Genomic DNA, 20,373 nt, shown 5'->3' on the forward strand with positions numbered 1-20,373 from the left:
AAAGCCATGGTTATATAACGAGTGTTTCTGCTTGTGTCTTGTCATCGTGAGAACAGATTCTTATTGAAATTATACAAATATATATACAGGCATTAAAATATAAAAATAGTTACTGAGACACTCTGAATTCTGGAGAAATCAGGGAGAAAAGATAAACGTTCCAATTTGTTTACAAAGGTGTATTTTGTGGAACTGCTGCAAGTCAGTTAACATAAGGACAAAATTTCTTAAATCTGTAAACACCAAAGTATTTTTTAAAAGGTTTTATTTAAATTATAGTGAGTTAACATGCACTGTCATATTTGTTTCAGGTGTACAATAGTGACTGAACAATTCCATACAACACCCAGTGCTCAATACAACAAATGCACATCTTCATTCCCATCACTTATTTAACTCATCCCCCAATCCGTCTCCACTCTGGTAACCATCAGTTTCTTCTCTATAGTTAAGAGTCTATTTTTTGATTTGCCTGTCTGCTTTTTTTTTTCTCCTTTGCTTGTTTGTTTCTTATATTCCATATATGCGTGAAAACACATGGTATTTGTCCTTCTCTGACTTCTTTCCATTAGCATAATAATCTAGCTCCATCCATGTCATTGCACATGGTAGATTTCATTCCTTTTTAAGGCTAAAATTCCATTCTATATAGAAACACATCTTCTTTATTCATTTATCAGTCAATAAACACTTGTACCAGACTGTCTGAAGCAGAAATGCTCACTGCCACTGACTGTCGTACCACTCCTCCAAGAAATCCATGGCACAGAGCCAGAGCACAGGACCACACTCATCATGGCACTCAGTAAAGGGAGGAAGGTCCCGCACAGCAGTGCATCAGCTTCCACGAAAGGATACCCATCTACAGTGGATTTGAACTATGTTGGGGTTATATACCTGGGATACTAGCGCTTTGTGAAAGCACAGCACACATCTTGCTGAGCCTCCCTATTCCACTGTCCAGAAGGCTTCTTCATCTCCAACAGCTACTCTACCATGTGATATTTTGAAGCTATGCACTAAATGATTGCATCATCGAATACCCTTCCTCCATCCACAGACACTGATCTAGAGCTGGGCAAACACAGTCATCACAACAGCACCTGGTCCTCACTAACACACAGGAATTCAATTACATCATGAAGATAAAACAGGACTTCCCTACTCCTCAGAAACCCACCACACTTGCCAATTCCTTCATTCCATTACTATTACTCATCAGATGACACCACCAAGAGATGCCTGTGCCTTTCGAATGACTGAAGGGAGCCACGTTGGGTTCCCTACCCACACTGAAAAGTTCTTCACATTTTCTTTTAATAGGTCTTACCTTTCTCTCTAAGGATGCTGCCATCATTGTGTTTTACTTATATTTACATCCCACGTGCCAGGGCTAAATGTCTGAATTGACACCCACTGGCCTTACTTGTCTCTACCTCAATTAGAAGGTCAGTGAGGACATTCTCACCACAACACAGGCAAAGAAGAACATTTGAGATGCCTATGTAGGTGGAAATAAAACTGGGGATAAATAGAAATGGAGATCTGCAGATGCCTAGGAAAATAAACAAGTGTTAAGTTATTTTTCTACATCCAGGGAGTCAGTTGTGCAACCCAGGAAAGGTGTCCTCTCTCCACATGCAGAATTCACGCCAATTCTTCATCCTCTGTACTTTCTCTTAACTGGGGCTACAATGTCACTCCTACCGGAATATATTTCTCTAACTTATGGGGTATCTGTTGCACACAAACCATTGTTATAAGTGTATGTTTACTAGATAGAAACATGAAAACAACACCCACACGTATGAAGTGGGGCACATACCTTTATTAGGGGCCATGGTAGAGTGCTTTAGGGTCCCTGGGAAAAGTCCAGATAGCCTTTCAAACTAAAACAGGTTTAAGTAAGCTCGGAAGGAGTCTTCTCTAAAGGACACATAAGGGGAAAGTCATGGGAGACAGGAGAAATGTTTGCTCACAAGGGTGGACTGGGGGGAATGCCCTATCAGAAGGTACATTAACTTCTGACTCTACAGTTTGTTATGTAGGAAATGCACCAGTAAGATTCTCTTGTGTCACTTAAAAGTCCCCTACAAAACTCCTGCCTACACAAAATGTATGCTAAGTAGCACTGTCATGGAATACTTCACTTAGTTGATCAATGAGAGCCACATACAATCTATAATATATCTGTTATACTACCCCACTAGTCCCAAGGAGGAGAAAATGATATGATATTTAAACTAAGGGAAAAACAATCACACATTATCTAAACATTAAGGCCAGTGAGAAAATGGATTACTAGATAATAGTTCCACTCTGTTGCCAAATAGGTGATAGATACCATCAGTTACCTACAACCTATATAAAATGAGATAGGTTAACATTGGTAGTCAGATAACACTTCATTCATTACATATCCATGTTAACACGATAAAAACCATTATGTTTTATTAATTAAAATATATTAAGTTCACACACAGACTAAGTTATGCATTTCAATCCCCTCTACAATCCTTGTTCAAAATACAGTATATAAGCATTAAAAAGCATTCAAGCACTGATATCATGATGTGGGAGTAGTGGTTTCAATAATTTTCAGGTGTGAGGTCTTTCTCAACAAATGTGGATGTATGCCATGTTGGGGGAAGAGCCAGCTACCCTCTTAATGATATCTGTGAGGATTTCTTCCTTTCAACCACATCCACTAATATTCTCTACTTCTAACTATTGCTATCATGAGGCTACATCAGAATTTTACTGGATTGCCACCTGTTTTTCCTCTAATACCAGTTGGTAAAATATTTTTTTGGTAATATTCAGAAAGTTCTTTAGTTTTAATAAATGGAAAAGATTGATGTTCTGAACACCTTTTTCATGACAACCGTCATTAATGTTACAACCACAAACAATATCTCCATTTAGATTTTCTTTATATATTGTATATTATATTGTCCTTCATCTTCCATGGATAATTAGATATCATGAGTCCCACCTAGTGAAGGAGAGATTTCCTATCTTTGACGAAGCAACAGTCACACAATTTCACACATACTAAAAATAAATGTATTTTCTGAAGTGACGTGAGAGTAGAGATACATTAATATTTGCTAGACACAAATATCAGATAGGGCCAATGTAAAAAAAAAAAAAGCACATATTGAAATTAATTAGAACTATGCAAAAATCTATCCACTTAATCTTTTGAAGCATAAGAGGACATTTCTAACAGTTTAACTTTGTTATTATTCCTTATCATGAGTATTGTGATGTAGTATCTGAATAGATTGACTGACATAGTGCTTTGTACTTGATTTCTGTGACATTTATTGACATTTGATGTTCAGCTACACATTTCTAAGTATTTACATCTTTCAAGTTACTGTCCTTTATGCACTCACGAGTGTTTACTAATGTGTATATTTAAAATGAAGGTCTTTCCTCATTCGTAAGTTTGTAGGGTTTGACTCTAGTGTGAATTTTTGGATATTAAGGATTGAATTCCAGTTAAAGGCACTGCAAATCTCTGTATTTTAGTTTCCATCCTGTGATGAGAACTATGATGTTCAGTAAGTTGAGAGTTCCAGCTAGAGGCTTGAGACATTCTTTTACCTTTGTAATGTTTCCCCTCAGTATGAACTCTGAGATGCTGAGTAAGAGTTGAGCAATCCTAAAAGTTTTACCACATTCTTTACATTTCTAAGTTTTCTTCTCCAATATGAACTCTCTGGTGGTCAATGAAGCTTGACTTCTGATTAAAGGGCTTGCCAAATTCATTATGTTTGCAAAATCTTCTCCAGTATACATCCTCTGATCAGAAGTTAAGACTTTAGCACAGCTTAAAGGCCTTGGCACATTATTTTGGTTAGGATTCCTTCAAGTATGAATTCTGTGATGTCGAGTCAGGTGTGAGTGCTGGATAAAGGTATCACCACATTCTTTACATATGTAAGGTTTCTCTCCACTATGAATTCTGTGATGTCGAGTAAGGTGTGAATGCCGGTTAAAGGCCTGACCACATTCTTTGCATATATAAGGTTTCTCTCCAGTATGAATTCTGTGATGTTCGGTAAGCTTTGACTGCTGGTTAAAGGCCTTACCACATTCTTTACATTGGTAAGGTTTCTCTCCACTGTGAATTCTGTGATGTCGAGTAAGATGTGAGTGCCGGTTAAAGGCCTGGCCACATTCTTTACATATGTAAGGTTTCTCTCCAGTATGAATTCTGAGGTGTTCAGTAAGCTTTGAGTGCTGGTTAAAGGCCTGGCCACATTCTTTACATATATAAGGTTTCTCTCCACTATGAATTCTGTGATGTCGAGTCAGGTTTGAGTGCTGGTTAAAGGACTGGCCACATTCTTTACATATGTAAGGTTTTTCACCACTGTGAATTCTGTGATGTTGAGTAAGGCTTGAGTGATGATTAAAGGCCTGGCCACATTCTTTACATTGGTAAGGTTTCTCTCCAGTATGAATTCTGTGATGTTGAATAAGGTTTGAGTGCTGGTTAAAGGCCTTGCCACATTCTTCACATTGATAAGGTTTCTCTCCAGTATGAATTCTTTGATGTCGAGTAAGCATTGAGTGCTGGTTAAAGGCCTTTCCACATTCTTCACATTGGTAAGGTTTCTCTCCAGGATGAATTCTGTCCTGTTGAATAAGGTGTGAGTGGTGGATAAAGACCTTGCTACATTCTTCACATTTGTAAGGTTTCTCTCCAGTAGGCATTGGCTGATGTTGAGATGGTGTTGAGTGCCAGTCAAAAGCTTTACCACATTCCTCACAAATGTAAGTTTTCTGTCCAGTAGCGACTGTGTTATGTATGTTTAGTCCTGATGATTGACTCAACATGTTCACAGCTTTATTACATCTGTATATGTTTTTTTCCATATGAATTCTCTGATAATCACCAACATTGGAGGACTGGTTAACGGATTTCCCACACTCATATTTATAAGGATTCTCTCCCATAGGGATACTCTTATGTATAATCAGGTTGGAGCTTTGATAAAAGACTTCCACACATTTATCACACTCATAATGATTCTCTGGAAAATGAGTCCTCACGCATTTATTAACATTTGAACCCTCGTTAAATTTGTTCTCAGAGTCACTGCATTGAGCAATACTATTTTCATTGAAAATGCTCTGGTCATCTTGTAGGGTTGACTCCTCGGTGAAGGACCTCTCAAATGAATCCCACTTAGCACTTTGTTCTTCATTTTTAAATCTCTGATTTTCAGAAATGTTTGACTCAAAGGTCAATCCAATCCTGCCTTCAAAATGGTTCAAATAATTATTTTCAGCATGGACTGGGCAACTTTCCAGATTTTCCAAATTCTCGTTCTCCAAATACGTATGTTTCACCATTTGATTTGAGCCCTTGCTTACAGAAAGACACTGCTTTGCAGAAGTAGCGGACTTAAGAAGGGATATTTTCCCAAGTGTTTTATATTCTTCATCATTTTGGGCAGTGAGATTCATATTATGGACAGTTGTCTCAGTTTGGATATGTCCTTCATGATATCTTTGATGCTCTTCACTCTCCCCATCATTTTTCCAGTCTATCATTAAGTGTAAATTGTCAAGGGCACTATGCTTATATCTACCCACTGCCACGTTTTGGAAAGAAGCTTCTATGCACAGCTTTGGCAGGAAACTCTGGGTGCCATTTGAAGATACAGCTGAAAGATATTGAATAAGAGAAAAGTAAAATCATTCCACTTACTATTCTCAGATGAATATAATGAAAGCTTCTAATACGCAAAATTAAAATCAATCAGAGAACTTCAGCAATATGGCTGAGAAAGAATCATCAGGACTTCATTCCTCCAGGGAGACAAACTCACAGACAATGTACAGATCACACAGCCTATCACATAGTTCCATAGTATTGTCATGCTGGAAGCACACATCATGATCCTATACCCCAAAAAATCAGGAAAAGTGCCATTTGATCCAAAAACTAGCAGAAGGAAGGAAATTTAAACTTAAAATAGAAATCAACAAAACAGGAGAGCAAAAACAGGAAAACATCAATAGGAAGATTGCATTTTCAGAAGAGATCAACAAAATCAATATACTTTTAAATAAAGAATGGAAGCAAGACGACTAGGTAAAATCAGAAGTAAAGAAGTGAAAGCAGACGCAATGTAACTGATAACAAAGAAATAAAAACAATTATAAGAGGTGATGATGGATAATTATATGTCCACAAACAGATATATAAAAAAAAAACTTGTATAAACCTCAACAAGTATATAACCTACCTGACTCCATTATGGAGAAATAATAAAAAAAAATACAAATATCAAATAATCTACCACTATTAAATACACTGAAAAAGTAGAGAGAGGAGCAAGATGGCAGAGGAGTAGGAGACCTGGATTTCGTCTGGTCTCAGGAATTCAGCTGAATAGGGATCAAACCATTCTGAACACCTACGAACTCAACAGGAGATCGAAGAGGAGAGTAGCAACAACTCTCTGAACAGAAAAGCAACCACTTTCTGGAAGGTAGACGTGCGGAGAAGTGAATCCGAGGCGATATTCGGGAGGATAGACGGCGGGGGACGGGTCCTCCATCGACCGCTTCTGGCAAGTGCTAGAGGCGCAGAGCACAAAATCGGAACTTCTAGAAGTCAGCTCCGCTGAGGGACGTCGCTCCAGTGGCTAAGCGGGGGATGGAACCCTCGCGGGACAGTGTGGTCTCAGGACCCTCGGGGTCACAGAAAGACGGGGGGTGCCTGAGTGCGGCAGAGCTCCCAGGGATCAGAGCGGGGAAGCCGGCTGCAGAGACGGAGCCGAGGCGCGGGCTCTCAGCTCGGGGTGGCCATAAACTGTGATCCGCGGCCCAGCCGGGCCACTGCTCCTCCAGCAGGGACCCAACAAGCGGCAGAGCCGGGGAGACTCCCCTTCCTCCCCCGGGAGGAGCGGCGCGGGAGCGCACCGCAGGGATCTGCTGGGTTTGGAGACTCCACACGGGGTCGGGTGCCAGAGATAGAAACGCTCGGTCACAGGCCGGGTGAGCACGGAGAGCGGCCGGAGACCGGGGACACGGGAGTGACTGCTTTTCTCTGGGGGCGCACTGAGGAGCGGGACCCCGAGTTCTCGGCTCCTCCGGGCGGAGATTGGGAGGCCACCATTTACACCCTGGTCCTCCAAAGCTGTACCGAGAGCTTGCAGGGAACAAAAGCTCCCGAGAGCAAACCCGAGCAGCTTGCTTAGCCCGGACCGACAAGGGCGGGGCAATTCCGCCTCCGGCAAAGACATTTGGAAACCACGGCAACAGGCCCCTCCCCCGGAAGATCAGCCCGAACAGCCAGCAAGCCAAGACCAAGTTTACCGATCAAGGAGAACGGGAGAACTCCAGCGCTAGGGGAATACTGCACATAGAATTCATGGCTTTTTTACCATAATTCATTAGTTTTTTAAAGTTAATTTTAACTTTTTTTTGAATTTTTCTTTTTCCCTTTTTCAAACATCTTATCAATCCCTTTTTTAAAAAAAACTTTTTATTTTTCATTTTTAGAGTCATATTTTTATCCCTTCATAGTAGTTACCCTTATTTTTGCCATATATATATATATATATATATATATATATATATATATATAAGTTGTTCTCTCTTTAAAATTTTGAGATACAATTTCTTCTAACAGATCAAAATATACCCTAAATCACTAGTGTACGGCTTTGTTCTATTCTCCTGCCTGATCACAGTCTCTCTTTTTTCTTTTTCTTCTTAAATCTTCTTCTTTCTTTTTAAAAACAACTTATCAATTCCTTTTATAAAATCTTTTATAATTTTCATCTTTACACTCATCTTCCATCCCTTCATTGTATCAACCCTTATTTTGTACATATATAAGTCTTTCTTCCTTTAAAATTTTAGCAGGCACTTTCTTCTAACAGACCAAAATATGCCCAAAAGCTAGTGTGTGGCATTGATCTATGCACTAGCCTGATCATATTTGATCATATTCTGGTTTTTTTTTTTGTTTTGTTCTGTTTTTGTTTTTATCTTTTTCCTTTTTTTTTTTCTCTTTCTTTCCCTTTCTTGTCCCCTGGTTTCAGGTCTTTTCTGATTTGTATAGAGTATATTTGCTGGAGACGTTGTTACCCTGTTAGCAATCTGTTCTCTCATTCATCTGTTCTCCTCTGGACAAAATGACAAAACGAAAAAAAATCACCTCAGCAAAAAGAACAAGAGGTAGTACCGTCTGCCAGGGACCTACTCAATACTGACATTAGTACGATGTCAGACCTAGAGTTCAGAATCATGACTTTAAAGATACTAGCTGGGCTTGAAAAAAGTGTGGAAGTTATTAGAGAAACCCTTTCTGGAGAAATAAAAGAACTAAAATCTAACCAAGTCGAAATCAAAAAGGCTATTGATGAGGTGCAATCAAAAATGGGGGCACTAACTGCCAGGATAAATGAGGCAGAAGAGAGAATCAGTGATATAGAAGACCAAATGATGGAAAATAAAGAGGCTGAGAAAAAGAGAGAGAAACAACTACAGGATCACGAGGGCAGAATTCGAGAGATTAGCGATACGATAAGACGAAACATTAGAAAAATTGGGAACCCAGAAGAAGAAGAAAGAGAGAGGGGCAGAAGGTATATTGGATCAAATAATAGCGGAGAACTTCCCTAATGTGGGGAAGGAAACAGGCATCAAAATCGAGGAGGCACAGAGACCCCTCTCAAAATCAATAAAAATAGGTCAACACCCCGACATCTAATAGTAAAACTTACAAGTCTCAGAGACAAAGAGAAAATCCTGACAGCAGCTCGGGAGAAGAGGTATGTAACCTACAATGGTAGAAACATTAGATTGGCAACAGACCTATCCACAGAGACCTGGCAGGCCAGAAAGGACTGCCATGATATCTTCAGAGCACTAAACGAGAAAAATATGCAGCCAAGAATACTATATCCAGCTAGGCTGTCACTGAAAATAGGAGAGATAAAAAGCTTCCAGGACAAACAAAAACTAAAGGAATTTGCAAACACAAAACCAGCCCTACAAGAAATATTGAAAGAGGTCCTCTAATCAAAAAGAGAGCCTAAAAGCAGCATAGATCAGAAAGGAACACAGACAATATACAGTAACAGTCACCTTACAGGCAATACAATGGCACTAAATTCATACCTTTCAATAGTGACCCTGAATGTAAATGGGCTAAACGCCCCAATCAAAAGACACAGGCTATCAGATTGGATTAAAAAACAAAGACCCATCGATATGCTGTCTGCAAGAGACTCATTTTAGACCCAAAGACACCCCCAGATTGAAAGTGAGGGGGTGGAAAACCATTTACCATGCTAATGGACACCAAAAGAAAGCTGGGGTGGCAATCCTTAAATCAGACAAATTAGATTTTAAAACAAACACTGTAATAAGAGATGAAGAAGGACACTATATCCTACTTAAAGGGTCTATCCAACAAGATGATCTAACAATTGTAAATATCTCTGCCCCTAACGTGGGAGCAGCCAATTATATAAGGCAATTAATAACAAAAGCAAAGAAACACATCGTCAACAATACAATAATAGTGGGGGACTTTAACACCCCCCTCACTGAACTGGACAGATCATCTAAGCAAAAGATCAACAAGGAAATAAAGACTTTAAATGAAACACTGGACCAAATGGACTTCACAGACATATTCAGAACATTCCATCCCAAAGCAACGGAATACACATTCTTCTCTAGTGCCCATGGAACATTCTCCAGAATTGATCACATCCTAGGTCACAAATCAGGTCTCAACCGGTACCAAAAGACTGGGATCATTCCCTGCATATTTTCAGACCACAATGCTTTGAAACTAGAACTCAATCACAAGAGGAAAGTCGGAAAGAACTCAAATACATGGAGGCTAAAGAGCATCCTACTAAAGAATGAATGGGTCAACCAGGAAATTAAAGAAGAATTTAAAAAATTCATGGAAACCAATGAAAATGAAAACACAACTGTTCCAAATCTTTGGGATACAGCAAAGGCAGTCCTGAGAGGAAAGTATATAGCAATACAAGCCTTTCTCAAGAAACAAGAAAGGTCTCAAATACACAACCTAACCGTACACCTAAAGGAGCTGGAGAAAGAACAGCAAATAAAGCCTAAACCCAGCAGGAGAAGAGAAATAATCAAGATCAGAGCAGAAATCAAGGAAATAGAAACCAAAAGAACAGTAGAACAGATCAACGAAACTAGGGGCTGGTTCTTTGAAAGAATTAACAAGATTGATAAACCCCTGGCCAGACTTACCCAAAGGAAAAGAGAAATGACCCAAATCAACAAAATCATGAATGAAAGAGGAGAGATCACAACCAACACCAAAGAAATACAAACAATTCTAAGAACTATTATGAGCAACTCTATGCCAGCAAATTAGATAATCTGGAAGAAATGGGTGCATTCCTAGAGATGTATCAACTACCAAAATTGAACCAGGAAGAAATAGAAAACCTGAACAGACCTATAACCTCTAAGGAAATTGAAGAAGTCATCAAAAATCTCCCAAGACACAAAAGCCCAGGGCCAGATGGCTTCCCAGGGGAATTCTATCAGACATTTAAAGAAGAATTAATACCTATTCTCCTGAAACTGTTCCAAAAAATAGAAATGGAAGGACAACTTCCAAATTCATTTTATGAGGCCACCATTACCTTGATCCCAAAACCAAAGACCCCATCAAAAAGGAGAATTACAGACCAATATCCTTGATGAACATGGATGCAAAAATTCTCACCAAAATACTAGCCAATAGGATCCAACAGTACATTAAAAGGATTATTCACCATGACCAAGTGGGATTTATCCCTGGGCTGCAAGGCTGGTTTAACATCCGGAAATCAACGTGATACAATACATTAACAAAAGAAAGAACAAGAATCATATGATCCTCTCAATAGATGCAGAAAAAGCATTTGACAAAGTACAGCATCCTTTCTTGATCAAAACTCTTCAGAGTATAGGGATAGAGGGTACATACCTCAATATCATAAAAGCCATCTATGAAAAACCTACAGCGAATATCATTCTCAATGGGGAAAAGCTGAGAGCTTTTCCCCTAAGGTCAGGAACACGGCAGGGATGTCCACTATCACCACTGCTATTCAACATAGTATTAGAAGTCCTAGCCACAGCAATCAGACAACAAAAAGAAATCAAAGGCATCCAAATCAGCAAAGAGGAAGTCAAACTCTCACTCTCTGAGGATGATATGACACTGTATGTGGAAAACCCAAAAGACTCCACCCCAAAACTGCTAGAACTCATACAGGAATTCAGTAAAGTAGCAGGATATAAAATCAATGCACAGAAGTCAGTGGCATTCCTATACACCAACAACAAGACAGAAGAGAGACAAATCAAGGAGTCGATCCCATTTACAATTGCACCCCAAACCATAAGATACCTAGGAATAAATTTAACCAAAAGGCAAAGGATCTGTACTCAGAAAACTATAAAATACTCCTGAAAGAAATTGAAGAAGACACAAAGAAATGGAAAAACGTTCCATGCTCATGGATTGGAAGAACAAACATTGTGAAGATGTCAGTGCTACCTAGAGCAATCTACACATTCAATGCAATCCCCATCAAAATACCATCCACCTTTTTCAAAGAAATGGAACAAATAATCCTAAAATTTGTATGGAACCAGAAGAGACCCCGAATAGCCAGAGGAATATTGAAAAAGAAAAGCAAAGCTGGCGGCATCACAATTCCGGACTTCCAGCTCTATTACAAAGCTGTCATCATCAAGACAGTATGGTACTGGCACAAAAACAGACACACAGATCAATGGAACAGAATAGAGAGCCCAGAAATGGACCCTCAACTCTATGGTCAACTCATCTTTGACAAAGCAGGAAAGAATGTCCAATGGAATAAAGACAGTCTCTTCAACAAATGGTGTTGGGACAATTGGACAGCCACATGCAGAAGAATGAAACTGGACCATTTCCTTACACCACACACAAAAATAGACTCCAAATGGTTGAAAGACCTAAACGGGAGACAGGAGTCCATCAATCCTTAGGATCAAAATCCTAAGGAAGAACACAGGCAGCAACCTCTTCGACCTCAGCCACAGCAACTTCTTCCTAAAACATCGCCAAAGGCAAGGGAAGCCAGAGCAAAAATGAACTATTGGGATTTCATCAAGATAAAAAGCTTTTGCACAGCAAAAGAAACAGTCAACAAAACCAAAAGACAACCGACAGAATGGGAGAAAATATTTGCAAATGACATATCAGATAAAGGGCTAGTATCCAAAATCTATAAAGAACTTATCAAACTCAACACCCAAAGAACAAATAATCCAATCAAGAAATGGGCAGAAGACATGAACAGACATTTTTCCAAAGAAGACATCCAGATGGCCAACAGACACATGAAAAAGTGCTCGACATCACTCGGCATCAGGGAAATCCAAATCAAAACCTCAATGAGATACCACCTCACACCCGTCAGAATGGCTAAAATTAACAAGTCGGGAAACGACAGATGTTGGCAGGGATGTGGAGAAAGGGGAACCCTCCTACACTGTTGGCGGGAATGCAAGCTGCTGCAACCACTCTGGAAAAGAGTATGGAGGTTCCTCAAACAGTTGAAAATAGAGCTACCATACGATCCAGCAACTGCACTACTGAGTATTTACCACAAAGATACAAATGTAGGGACCCGAAGGGGTACGTGCACCCCAATGTTTATAGCAGCAATGTCCACAATAGCCAAACTGTGGAAAGAGCCGAGATGTCCATCGACAGATGAATGGATAAAGAAGATGTGGTATATATACACCATGGAATATTATGCAGCCATCAAAAGGAATGAGATCTTGCCGTTTGCAACGACTTGGATGGAACTGGAGGGTCTTATGCTTAGTGAAATAAGTCAATCAGGGGCGCCTGGGTGGCTCAGTTCGTTAAGCGACTGCCTTCGGCTCAGGTCATGATCCTGGAGTCCCAGGATCGAGTCCCGCATCGGGCTCCCTGCTCAGCGGGGAGTCTGCTTCTCCCTCTGACCCTCTTCCCTCTCGTGCTCTCTATCTCTCATTCTCTCTCTCTCTCAAATAAATAAATAAAATCTTAAAAAAAAAAAAAAGAAAAAGAAATAAGTCAATCAGAGAAAGACATGTATCATATGACCTCACTGATACGAGGAATTCTTAATCTCAGGAAACCAACTGAGGGTTGCTGGAGTGGTGGGGGGTGGGAGGGAGGGGGTGGCTGGGTGATAGACATTGGGGAGGGTATGTGCTATGGTGAGCGCTGTGAATTGTACAAGACTGATGAATCACGGATCTGTACTTCTGAAACAAATAATGCAATATATGTTAAGAAAAAAAAAGAAGAAGAGATAGCAGGAGGGGAAGAATGAAGGGGAGTAAGTCGGAGGGGGAGACGAACCATTAGAGACGATGGACTCTGAAAAACAAACTGAGGGTTCTAGAGGGGAGGGGGGTGAGGGGATGGGTTAGCCTGGTGATGGGTATTAAAGAGGGCATGTTCTGCGTGGAGCACTGGGTTATGCACAAACAATGAATCATGGAACACTACATCAAAAACTAATGATGTAATGTATGGTGATTAACATAACAATAAAAATTATTTTAAAAAAATACATTGAAAAAGTAAAAAAAACTCCCAACAAAGTCCTGCGCCAGATAAATTCACCGGAGAATTCAAACAAACATTTAAAGAGAAAGTACTTCAAATCTCCTCCAACATTTCCAAGGAGTGAAGAGAAAGGAAACTCAATCTGAGACACCAGCTTTATGAGGTTATCAAAGCCAAAGGAAGACACTACAAACAAAGACGGACTACCAAGTACTAACTATGAGGAACAGTTATACTAAGTCCACAATAAAATGAAGCAAATTGAATCAAAAGCACATTTTACTATTTCACAACATAATCAAGTAAGAATTCTTCCTGGAGTTCAGGGTCTTTTAACATATGGAAATCTATAAATTTAAGAGTGTGCATTAACAGAATGAAGATCAAACATGACATGTTCATATTAATTGAAGAACAAGAATGTGAGCATATCAGACACAGTTCCATGATTAAAAACACTCAAGAGTAGGAATAGAAGGAAACCACCTCAGCATAACACAAATGTATACGTACTGAAAGCTGAAATCTAACATATTCAATAGTAAAAGACTGAATGCTTCTCCCGTATGATCAGAAACAAGGTAATGGAATGACTTCAGCACTTCCTTTCAACATAGTACTGGATATTCTAGTCAGAACAATCAGGCAAGAAAAAAATATATAAAAAGAATCCAATTCAAAAAGAAAAAGAAAACTATCTCTGTTCGCAGATGACATGGTCTATAGAAAACCATAAAGAATCCCTATTTTTATTTTTATGCTATCTTATTGTTTGGTCATCACTTGTATTGTTTATTTCTGCTAATTTTCCCCACTAGACTTTCCATTTTCAATTTTTTTAATGCTATAAATGCTTGAGTTAAGAAAAAAAGTTCAAATAAACAACATAACATTATACTACAAGGAACAAAAAAAAGAAGAAACATGAAATTTAGTAGAGGAAGGAAATAACGAAGAAAAATCAGACATAAATAAAACAGAGATCAGAATAAAAAGTAACACTGAAAATCTCTATCAAAATTCCAATGTCATTTTTTTTGGCAGAAAGATCAAAACCCCTCTTAACATCCATGTGGATGTCACAGTATAACACCCCCGGAATAATCTTCAAACTGAAGAGTACATTGGCGACACCACACTCCTTGATTTGAAACATACTACAACGTCATAGTTATCAAAATATACCACAGACATAAATACAGGGATAGCTAACCAAAAAGCAGAGGTGAGCCAGACCTGTCCTTATTCAATGTTAATGTGTATGACAAAGAAGTGAAGATCCTGTCAAAACTTATAATCTGATTTGGATTTCTAGGTGGGATCTGAGTTTCCACATTTCTCACGAGCTTGCAAGTGATGCCAATATCTTACCTCAGTGCCACACTTTTAAATTCCAAAAAGAAAATGAAATGGATGACTTTGAACATAAAGAATATTGTGGAAATTACAACTTCTAATTCCAAGAACAAAACAACAATTCATCTCGAACATTTACTACCCACTACATCACATTCTAACACTTTTTCATAAATTCACCCATGAATCCACACTAACCTATGATAACAGTAGAACTGTTCTTCACCTTTCAAAAAACATCTTGGCAAAACTTCAGTAATAGTACATCCTGAGTTTTATCCCAGATTGTCTGAAATTGAATTACTCTAAGACAAACACACAGAACACTATACAGAAGTAACCCTAAAAGAAGGTTCACAGCAGGTTTCAAAGTGCCAATGGGAATGCAAACACAATTAAACCACAGAACATATCAACAAAAACAGGTAAGTAAGGATAAAACATAAAAATTACAAATTCAATAAAAAATAAAAATGATAGACTATAGTTTTTTTTTTTATTGTTACTGAAACTGAGAAATGCTTTCAGTGATAAAAACTTACAAATATATTTGTGGATAAAAGTTTCTGTGTCTTGCAAAAACACCACAAAGACAAACACACAAGTATATGACTAAAATAACTACTGTTTTTGAGTCTCTTACAGCATTCAAAGTATTTGTCTCATGTGGCTTTTGTGCTGAGTTATATTTTACAATTTTAAGGCAGCAGAACATATATGATGCATGTTTTCTTTCTCTAGAGCAACAGAGAAGTGATAAGAAATGCTATGTCTGTGACATGAGTGTGGAATAAAATGGAAATGTGTAGGGCCAAGCCGTTATTTATTTACAATCTCTACTTCAAACAATGGTATCTTAGGCCAACACAGGAGAGCCTTCATTTTCAAAGCAGACTACAAAGTGAAACAGATAAAGGAGTTTCCTGATTAAGTAAAATGACTTATGCCCATCTTTCAGTAAATCCTCCCAACGTATTTAATAATAAAGGAGAAAAATTATTAATCTTATAGTGGAGGGATCCAGCAGGGAACACCGGGGACATGAAGTGCATGAATCTCTAATGGGTCACACTGGTGACGGTGCCTAACAGCCTTCAAAGGACACATAATAACTACTGTGAAATAAATGTCCAGAAGCAAGTAAATCATAATTAAATGTAAACATGAGAACTTCCCTTTCATTCAAATATCAAGCCAAATATACTGCCCACAGTCTGTAATCTGGAATAGTGTATGTAAACTATGTCTTTCGTCTGTGATCACAGGCTTTCACAGGCTCCTCTTTGCATTCTGATCAGCTCAATCACAGAGGCTTTTCCAGAGACCCAGACATGGGAGGTTAACCGATGTACAAGAATCGTGGAACTCTCATCTCCTATAGGTACCCTGCCCTCACTTCCTAACATCCTCGAGGGTTCCTCAAACACTGTGGGATTCTCCACTGCAACACAGATGGACTGGGAGTTCAGATACAAGTCCCAGTCCTCATGCTGACCGATGTCCTGTCCAATGTCTGTCTCTCAAATATAATGCTCTTCTATTCTTACCTGAGAGCGTCCGTAGCAAGGTCAAGTGGAAGAGGAACAGGCAAAGTTCATTTAACACCAGGGCTGAATCTATGGCTCTCTTACGTCATTTACCTCTCAGGTTTAACCAGATGATGATAAAAATCGATTCCCTTCTAGGTGGTGGAAAAACAGAAGAGGCACACCTCACAGGGGAACCAAGAGGCTGAATCAAGGCTGCACGGAATCCAGCTTCAGTTCAGTCAGGGGCACTAAGTGTATTTTTAAAAACAAAACAAAATCAAAACCTACTTCTATAATTTGTTTTTTTTTAAGATTTTATTTATTTATTTGAGAGAGAGAATGAGATAGAGAGAGCATGAGAGGGAAGAGGGTCAGAGGGAGAAGCAGACTCCCTGCTGAGCAGGGAGCCCGATGCGGGACTCGATCCCGGGACTCCAGGACCATGACCTGAGCCGAAGGCAGTTGCTTAACAAACTGAGCCACCCAGGTGCCCTACTTCTATAATTTGAAGCACACTGCATCTGGGTGTGTAAACTTTAAAAATGTACGCTCCAGGGGCGCCTGGGTGGCTCAGTTGGTTAAGCAGCTGCCTTCGGCTCAGGTCGTGATCCCAGGGTCCTGGGATCGAGCCCCACATCGGGCTCCCTGCTCGGCGGGAAGCCTGCTTCTCCCTCTCCCACTCCCCCTGCTTGTGTTCCTTCTCTTGCTGTGTCTCTCTCTGTCAAATAAATAAATAAAATCTTTAAAAAATAAAAATAAAAATAAAAAATAAAAATAAAAATGTACGCTCCAGACAAAATTTCAAGCCTACATCACAAAAGACGAACAGTTTAAAGGGCTCCTAAACACAGGGAGGAGCGTAAAACAGGTGAGCCTGGAGTCCTTCCCTCCCTTCTCATTCAAGCTAACATCACTCCTGCACGGTGAACTTCATCAAGCCACTCTTTTCCGGACCTCGATTTACCCTTCTTCAAGTCACCATGCCAAATATATTCATGGAAAGAGCTCCCACGCTGACAAGTCACACAGGTGCAATCTGCTTCTGGTACAATGCTGATTTCTTAGCTTGGACCCCACATATTACATAGATTTTAAAAACATCAAGGTTTCCCTACACTTTCACTAATTCTCAGTGCTAAAGGATCTCTTCTGTTTTCATGTCAGGCTTCCTCCTAAAAACTGACTTTGCCTGAACTGAGCTCAGGAAATAAAATCAGTTGCAATTTCCAGTATCTTCAAAAGACTCTCTTTATACAGAAAAGCCTTCATGAGATATTTGGCCATTATTCCATACACGTTAATGGTAAGAGATGAGAAAGCACACTGCAGGGAAAACTATTTAAGAAGCTCTCACAGAAATAAATGAATGTTCTTCCATGTATCTCCTAGGCTGCTCAGCCTGTGAAGACTCCAGGTTCTTCCATGTCCTTCTATTCACTTCTCCACCCTGCTAGAACTCTCTCCTCTCTCCCATGTCTTCTCCTTTCTCCAGCAATTTAGCCTTATCGCCATTGTGTTACAGATAAATTTGCTTTCTTAAGTCTATATCCTATTATGAATACGTAGGATCAGCTTCATTTGGAATAGGTTAGCTTTCTTTACGTGGAAGTTCTAAAGAATGTAGTTGAACCTATATATATTTAAATGCATATCTTTGCTATTTTGTTTTCTATCAAAGCATAACTGACACAGATTGTTACGCTAGTTCAGATGTACAATGTAGTGATCTGACAACTCTATAGGTTCTACTACGCTCACAAGTGAGCTACTGTCACCGTACAACGCTATAATAGTACCATTAAACATATTCTTTATGCTGTGTCTTTTATCACCATGACTTATTCATTCCGTAACTGGAAGCCTGTACTTCCCATCTCCTTTACCCATTTTGCCCATTGTCCCTCTCCATTTCATGCTGGCAACCAGCAGGTATTTATGGGTCTTTCTGCTTTTTTGGTTGTTTCTTGCCACTTATGACAATGTGGATAGACCTAGAAGATACTATGCTATGTGAAATAAGTCAAAGAAAAACACATGATTTCATTTATATGTATATTCTAAACAACAAAACAAACGAACAAACAAAACCAGAAACAGACCCATGAACATCTATTTTGTTTTGAATAAAGTCCATGGATAACCTTGAAAACTATAAAAATTTCAAGATTACACATATTTTATAATGTGACAAACTGGCCTGTGACAATTTTCCAGTGCTGGCAGAAGACAAGAGATCCTGGATCAAAGTCCAAGGATCTTCTGGCTCATGACACAGCAATCACCATAATCTTCTTCTTGCTCACATTAATTTCACTTACCAGCCCCCTAACCACAATTCATACATGTAGATACTGCACATGCAGTGGCTTTGTGTCCCATCTATGAGACTCTGAGCATAGGAAACCACAACATATTAAAGGAACAACTAGCATATCTGCCTGCCTTTTGCCATTTGAAGGAGACCTCTCCATTTTCCTGTGCAGTAAACAAATCTGTCCTCTACCCATGAGCAAGATAGTATCACTATATTCCAAAGCCTTTTTCTACACAAACATCAATGAAAAAACAATTAGAATAAGAACGTTCAATGCTTCTATCCATAACACCCATTAGATAGAAACCAATAGAAAATCATGTCCCAGCAGACACCACTCAGTTTGATCCCGACTTGGCTCCTGCCTAATTTTCCCATGTGTATTCCACCTTGTGAAACACTCATTAATCTTACATAGGACCTGGGATAAAATGTACTCAATTTACACCAGAAAACATTTTTCAAGGCTATGATCAGCAGGATGCTATACAGGAGAATCGGATGAGCTTTCACGTTCCCCTCTGCAACGTGCCTGTAGGCCTTGCATTCAACCAGGTTAAGAAACCACAATAACCATGAGGGTCTACCTTAAATTTCTGTAGTGATCTTTCTAAGGGAGACGGGAGAAGAAAGAATGAAACTGTGCAAAAAACATGCAATTTAAATGTATCTGAAAAGATGAGAGTATTTTGTACTCCTTACCCAGGCAAAGCAGGTTCTGGATACAGTGGAATCACGGCTTATTACAATAAAAGGGATGAGAACTGGAAAGCAGAGGAATTAGGGCAGAGGATTACAGCAAAGATGTTCTCCAACCATCAAGAGAGAATATTAAAAAGACCAACATAAACCTAAAAGATATAGAAGATTGTGTAAAATGAAACAGAGGTGGTCACAAGGACAAAAATAGTGTGGATAGCCCTGAACTTATGTGAAGAACACTGATCCTATGAATGCACTTGACACAGTTTGGATGAAAATCATGGAACCACTAGTCTGGATCATGAGCTCACAACATGACTTTAAGGAATAATAACAATACTGTATACAGCAAATAGTATGATTTGGTTCTAAAATGCCAAACAGTATCCAAAATACATTTACCTCCATATTTTACTGCTCATTTGGCAGTGACATACAGCAGAAATTAAAAACTCTTGTACTTGGAAGCTTTTACTTTAAGCTCGTTCCAACAAGCATCCATAGGGCTAGTATTAATGATCTGGAAGACACCCAAGACCCACACTATACCACCACATTGGACACACCCCTGACCACGTTGTAACCGTACAAAAGTATCCACCCAAAACCACAGCAGAAATCTTTTCACCCCAAAGCTGTCATGGTTGGTGGGACTCCCTTAGAGGCAATGACCCATGAGTTGTATGTACTCACATGTTTGGCAATAAAATCTGTAGAACTTAACCTAAACCTCGTAAACTAAAGAGAGAGATAATGGTAATAAAGCTATCAGTTTGCCAGGTTTTTGCTACAGTGTATAACAAGATGACTGCTCATTTGCCAAGCCCCTGGAA

At 39.2% G+C, this 20,373-nt stretch overlaps 1 protein-coding gene across 2 annotated transcripts in view; it reads right to left on the bottom strand.

The window, feature by feature from the left end:
* Nucleotides 1-248: 248 nt before the first annotated feature.
* LOC114204296 (uncharacterized) overlaps nucleotides 249-20,373 on the bottom strand; it is a 58,087-nt gene continuing 37,962 nt past the window's right edge. For both annotated transcript variants that reach the window (XM_088027796.1, XM_088027797.1), the window contains one exon: nucleotides 249-5,684. In XM_088027796.1, coding sequence (XP_087883922.1) covers nucleotides 3,877-5,684 — 1,808 coding nt within the window. In that variant the 3' untranslated portion in view covers nucleotides 249-3,876. The remainder of the gene's footprint in view (nucleotides 5,685-20,373) is intronic.

The sequence above is a fragment of the Eumetopias jubatus genome, unplaced genomic scaffold (assembly GCF_037043125.1).
Source record: "Eumetopias jubatus isolate StellerSeaLion01/CBP00866 unplaced genomic scaffold, mEumJub1_p1.0 scaffold_10, whole genome shotgun sequence".
NCBI classification, from domain to species: Eukaryota; Metazoa; Chordata; class Mammalia; order Carnivora; family Otariidae; genus Eumetopias; species Eumetopias jubatus.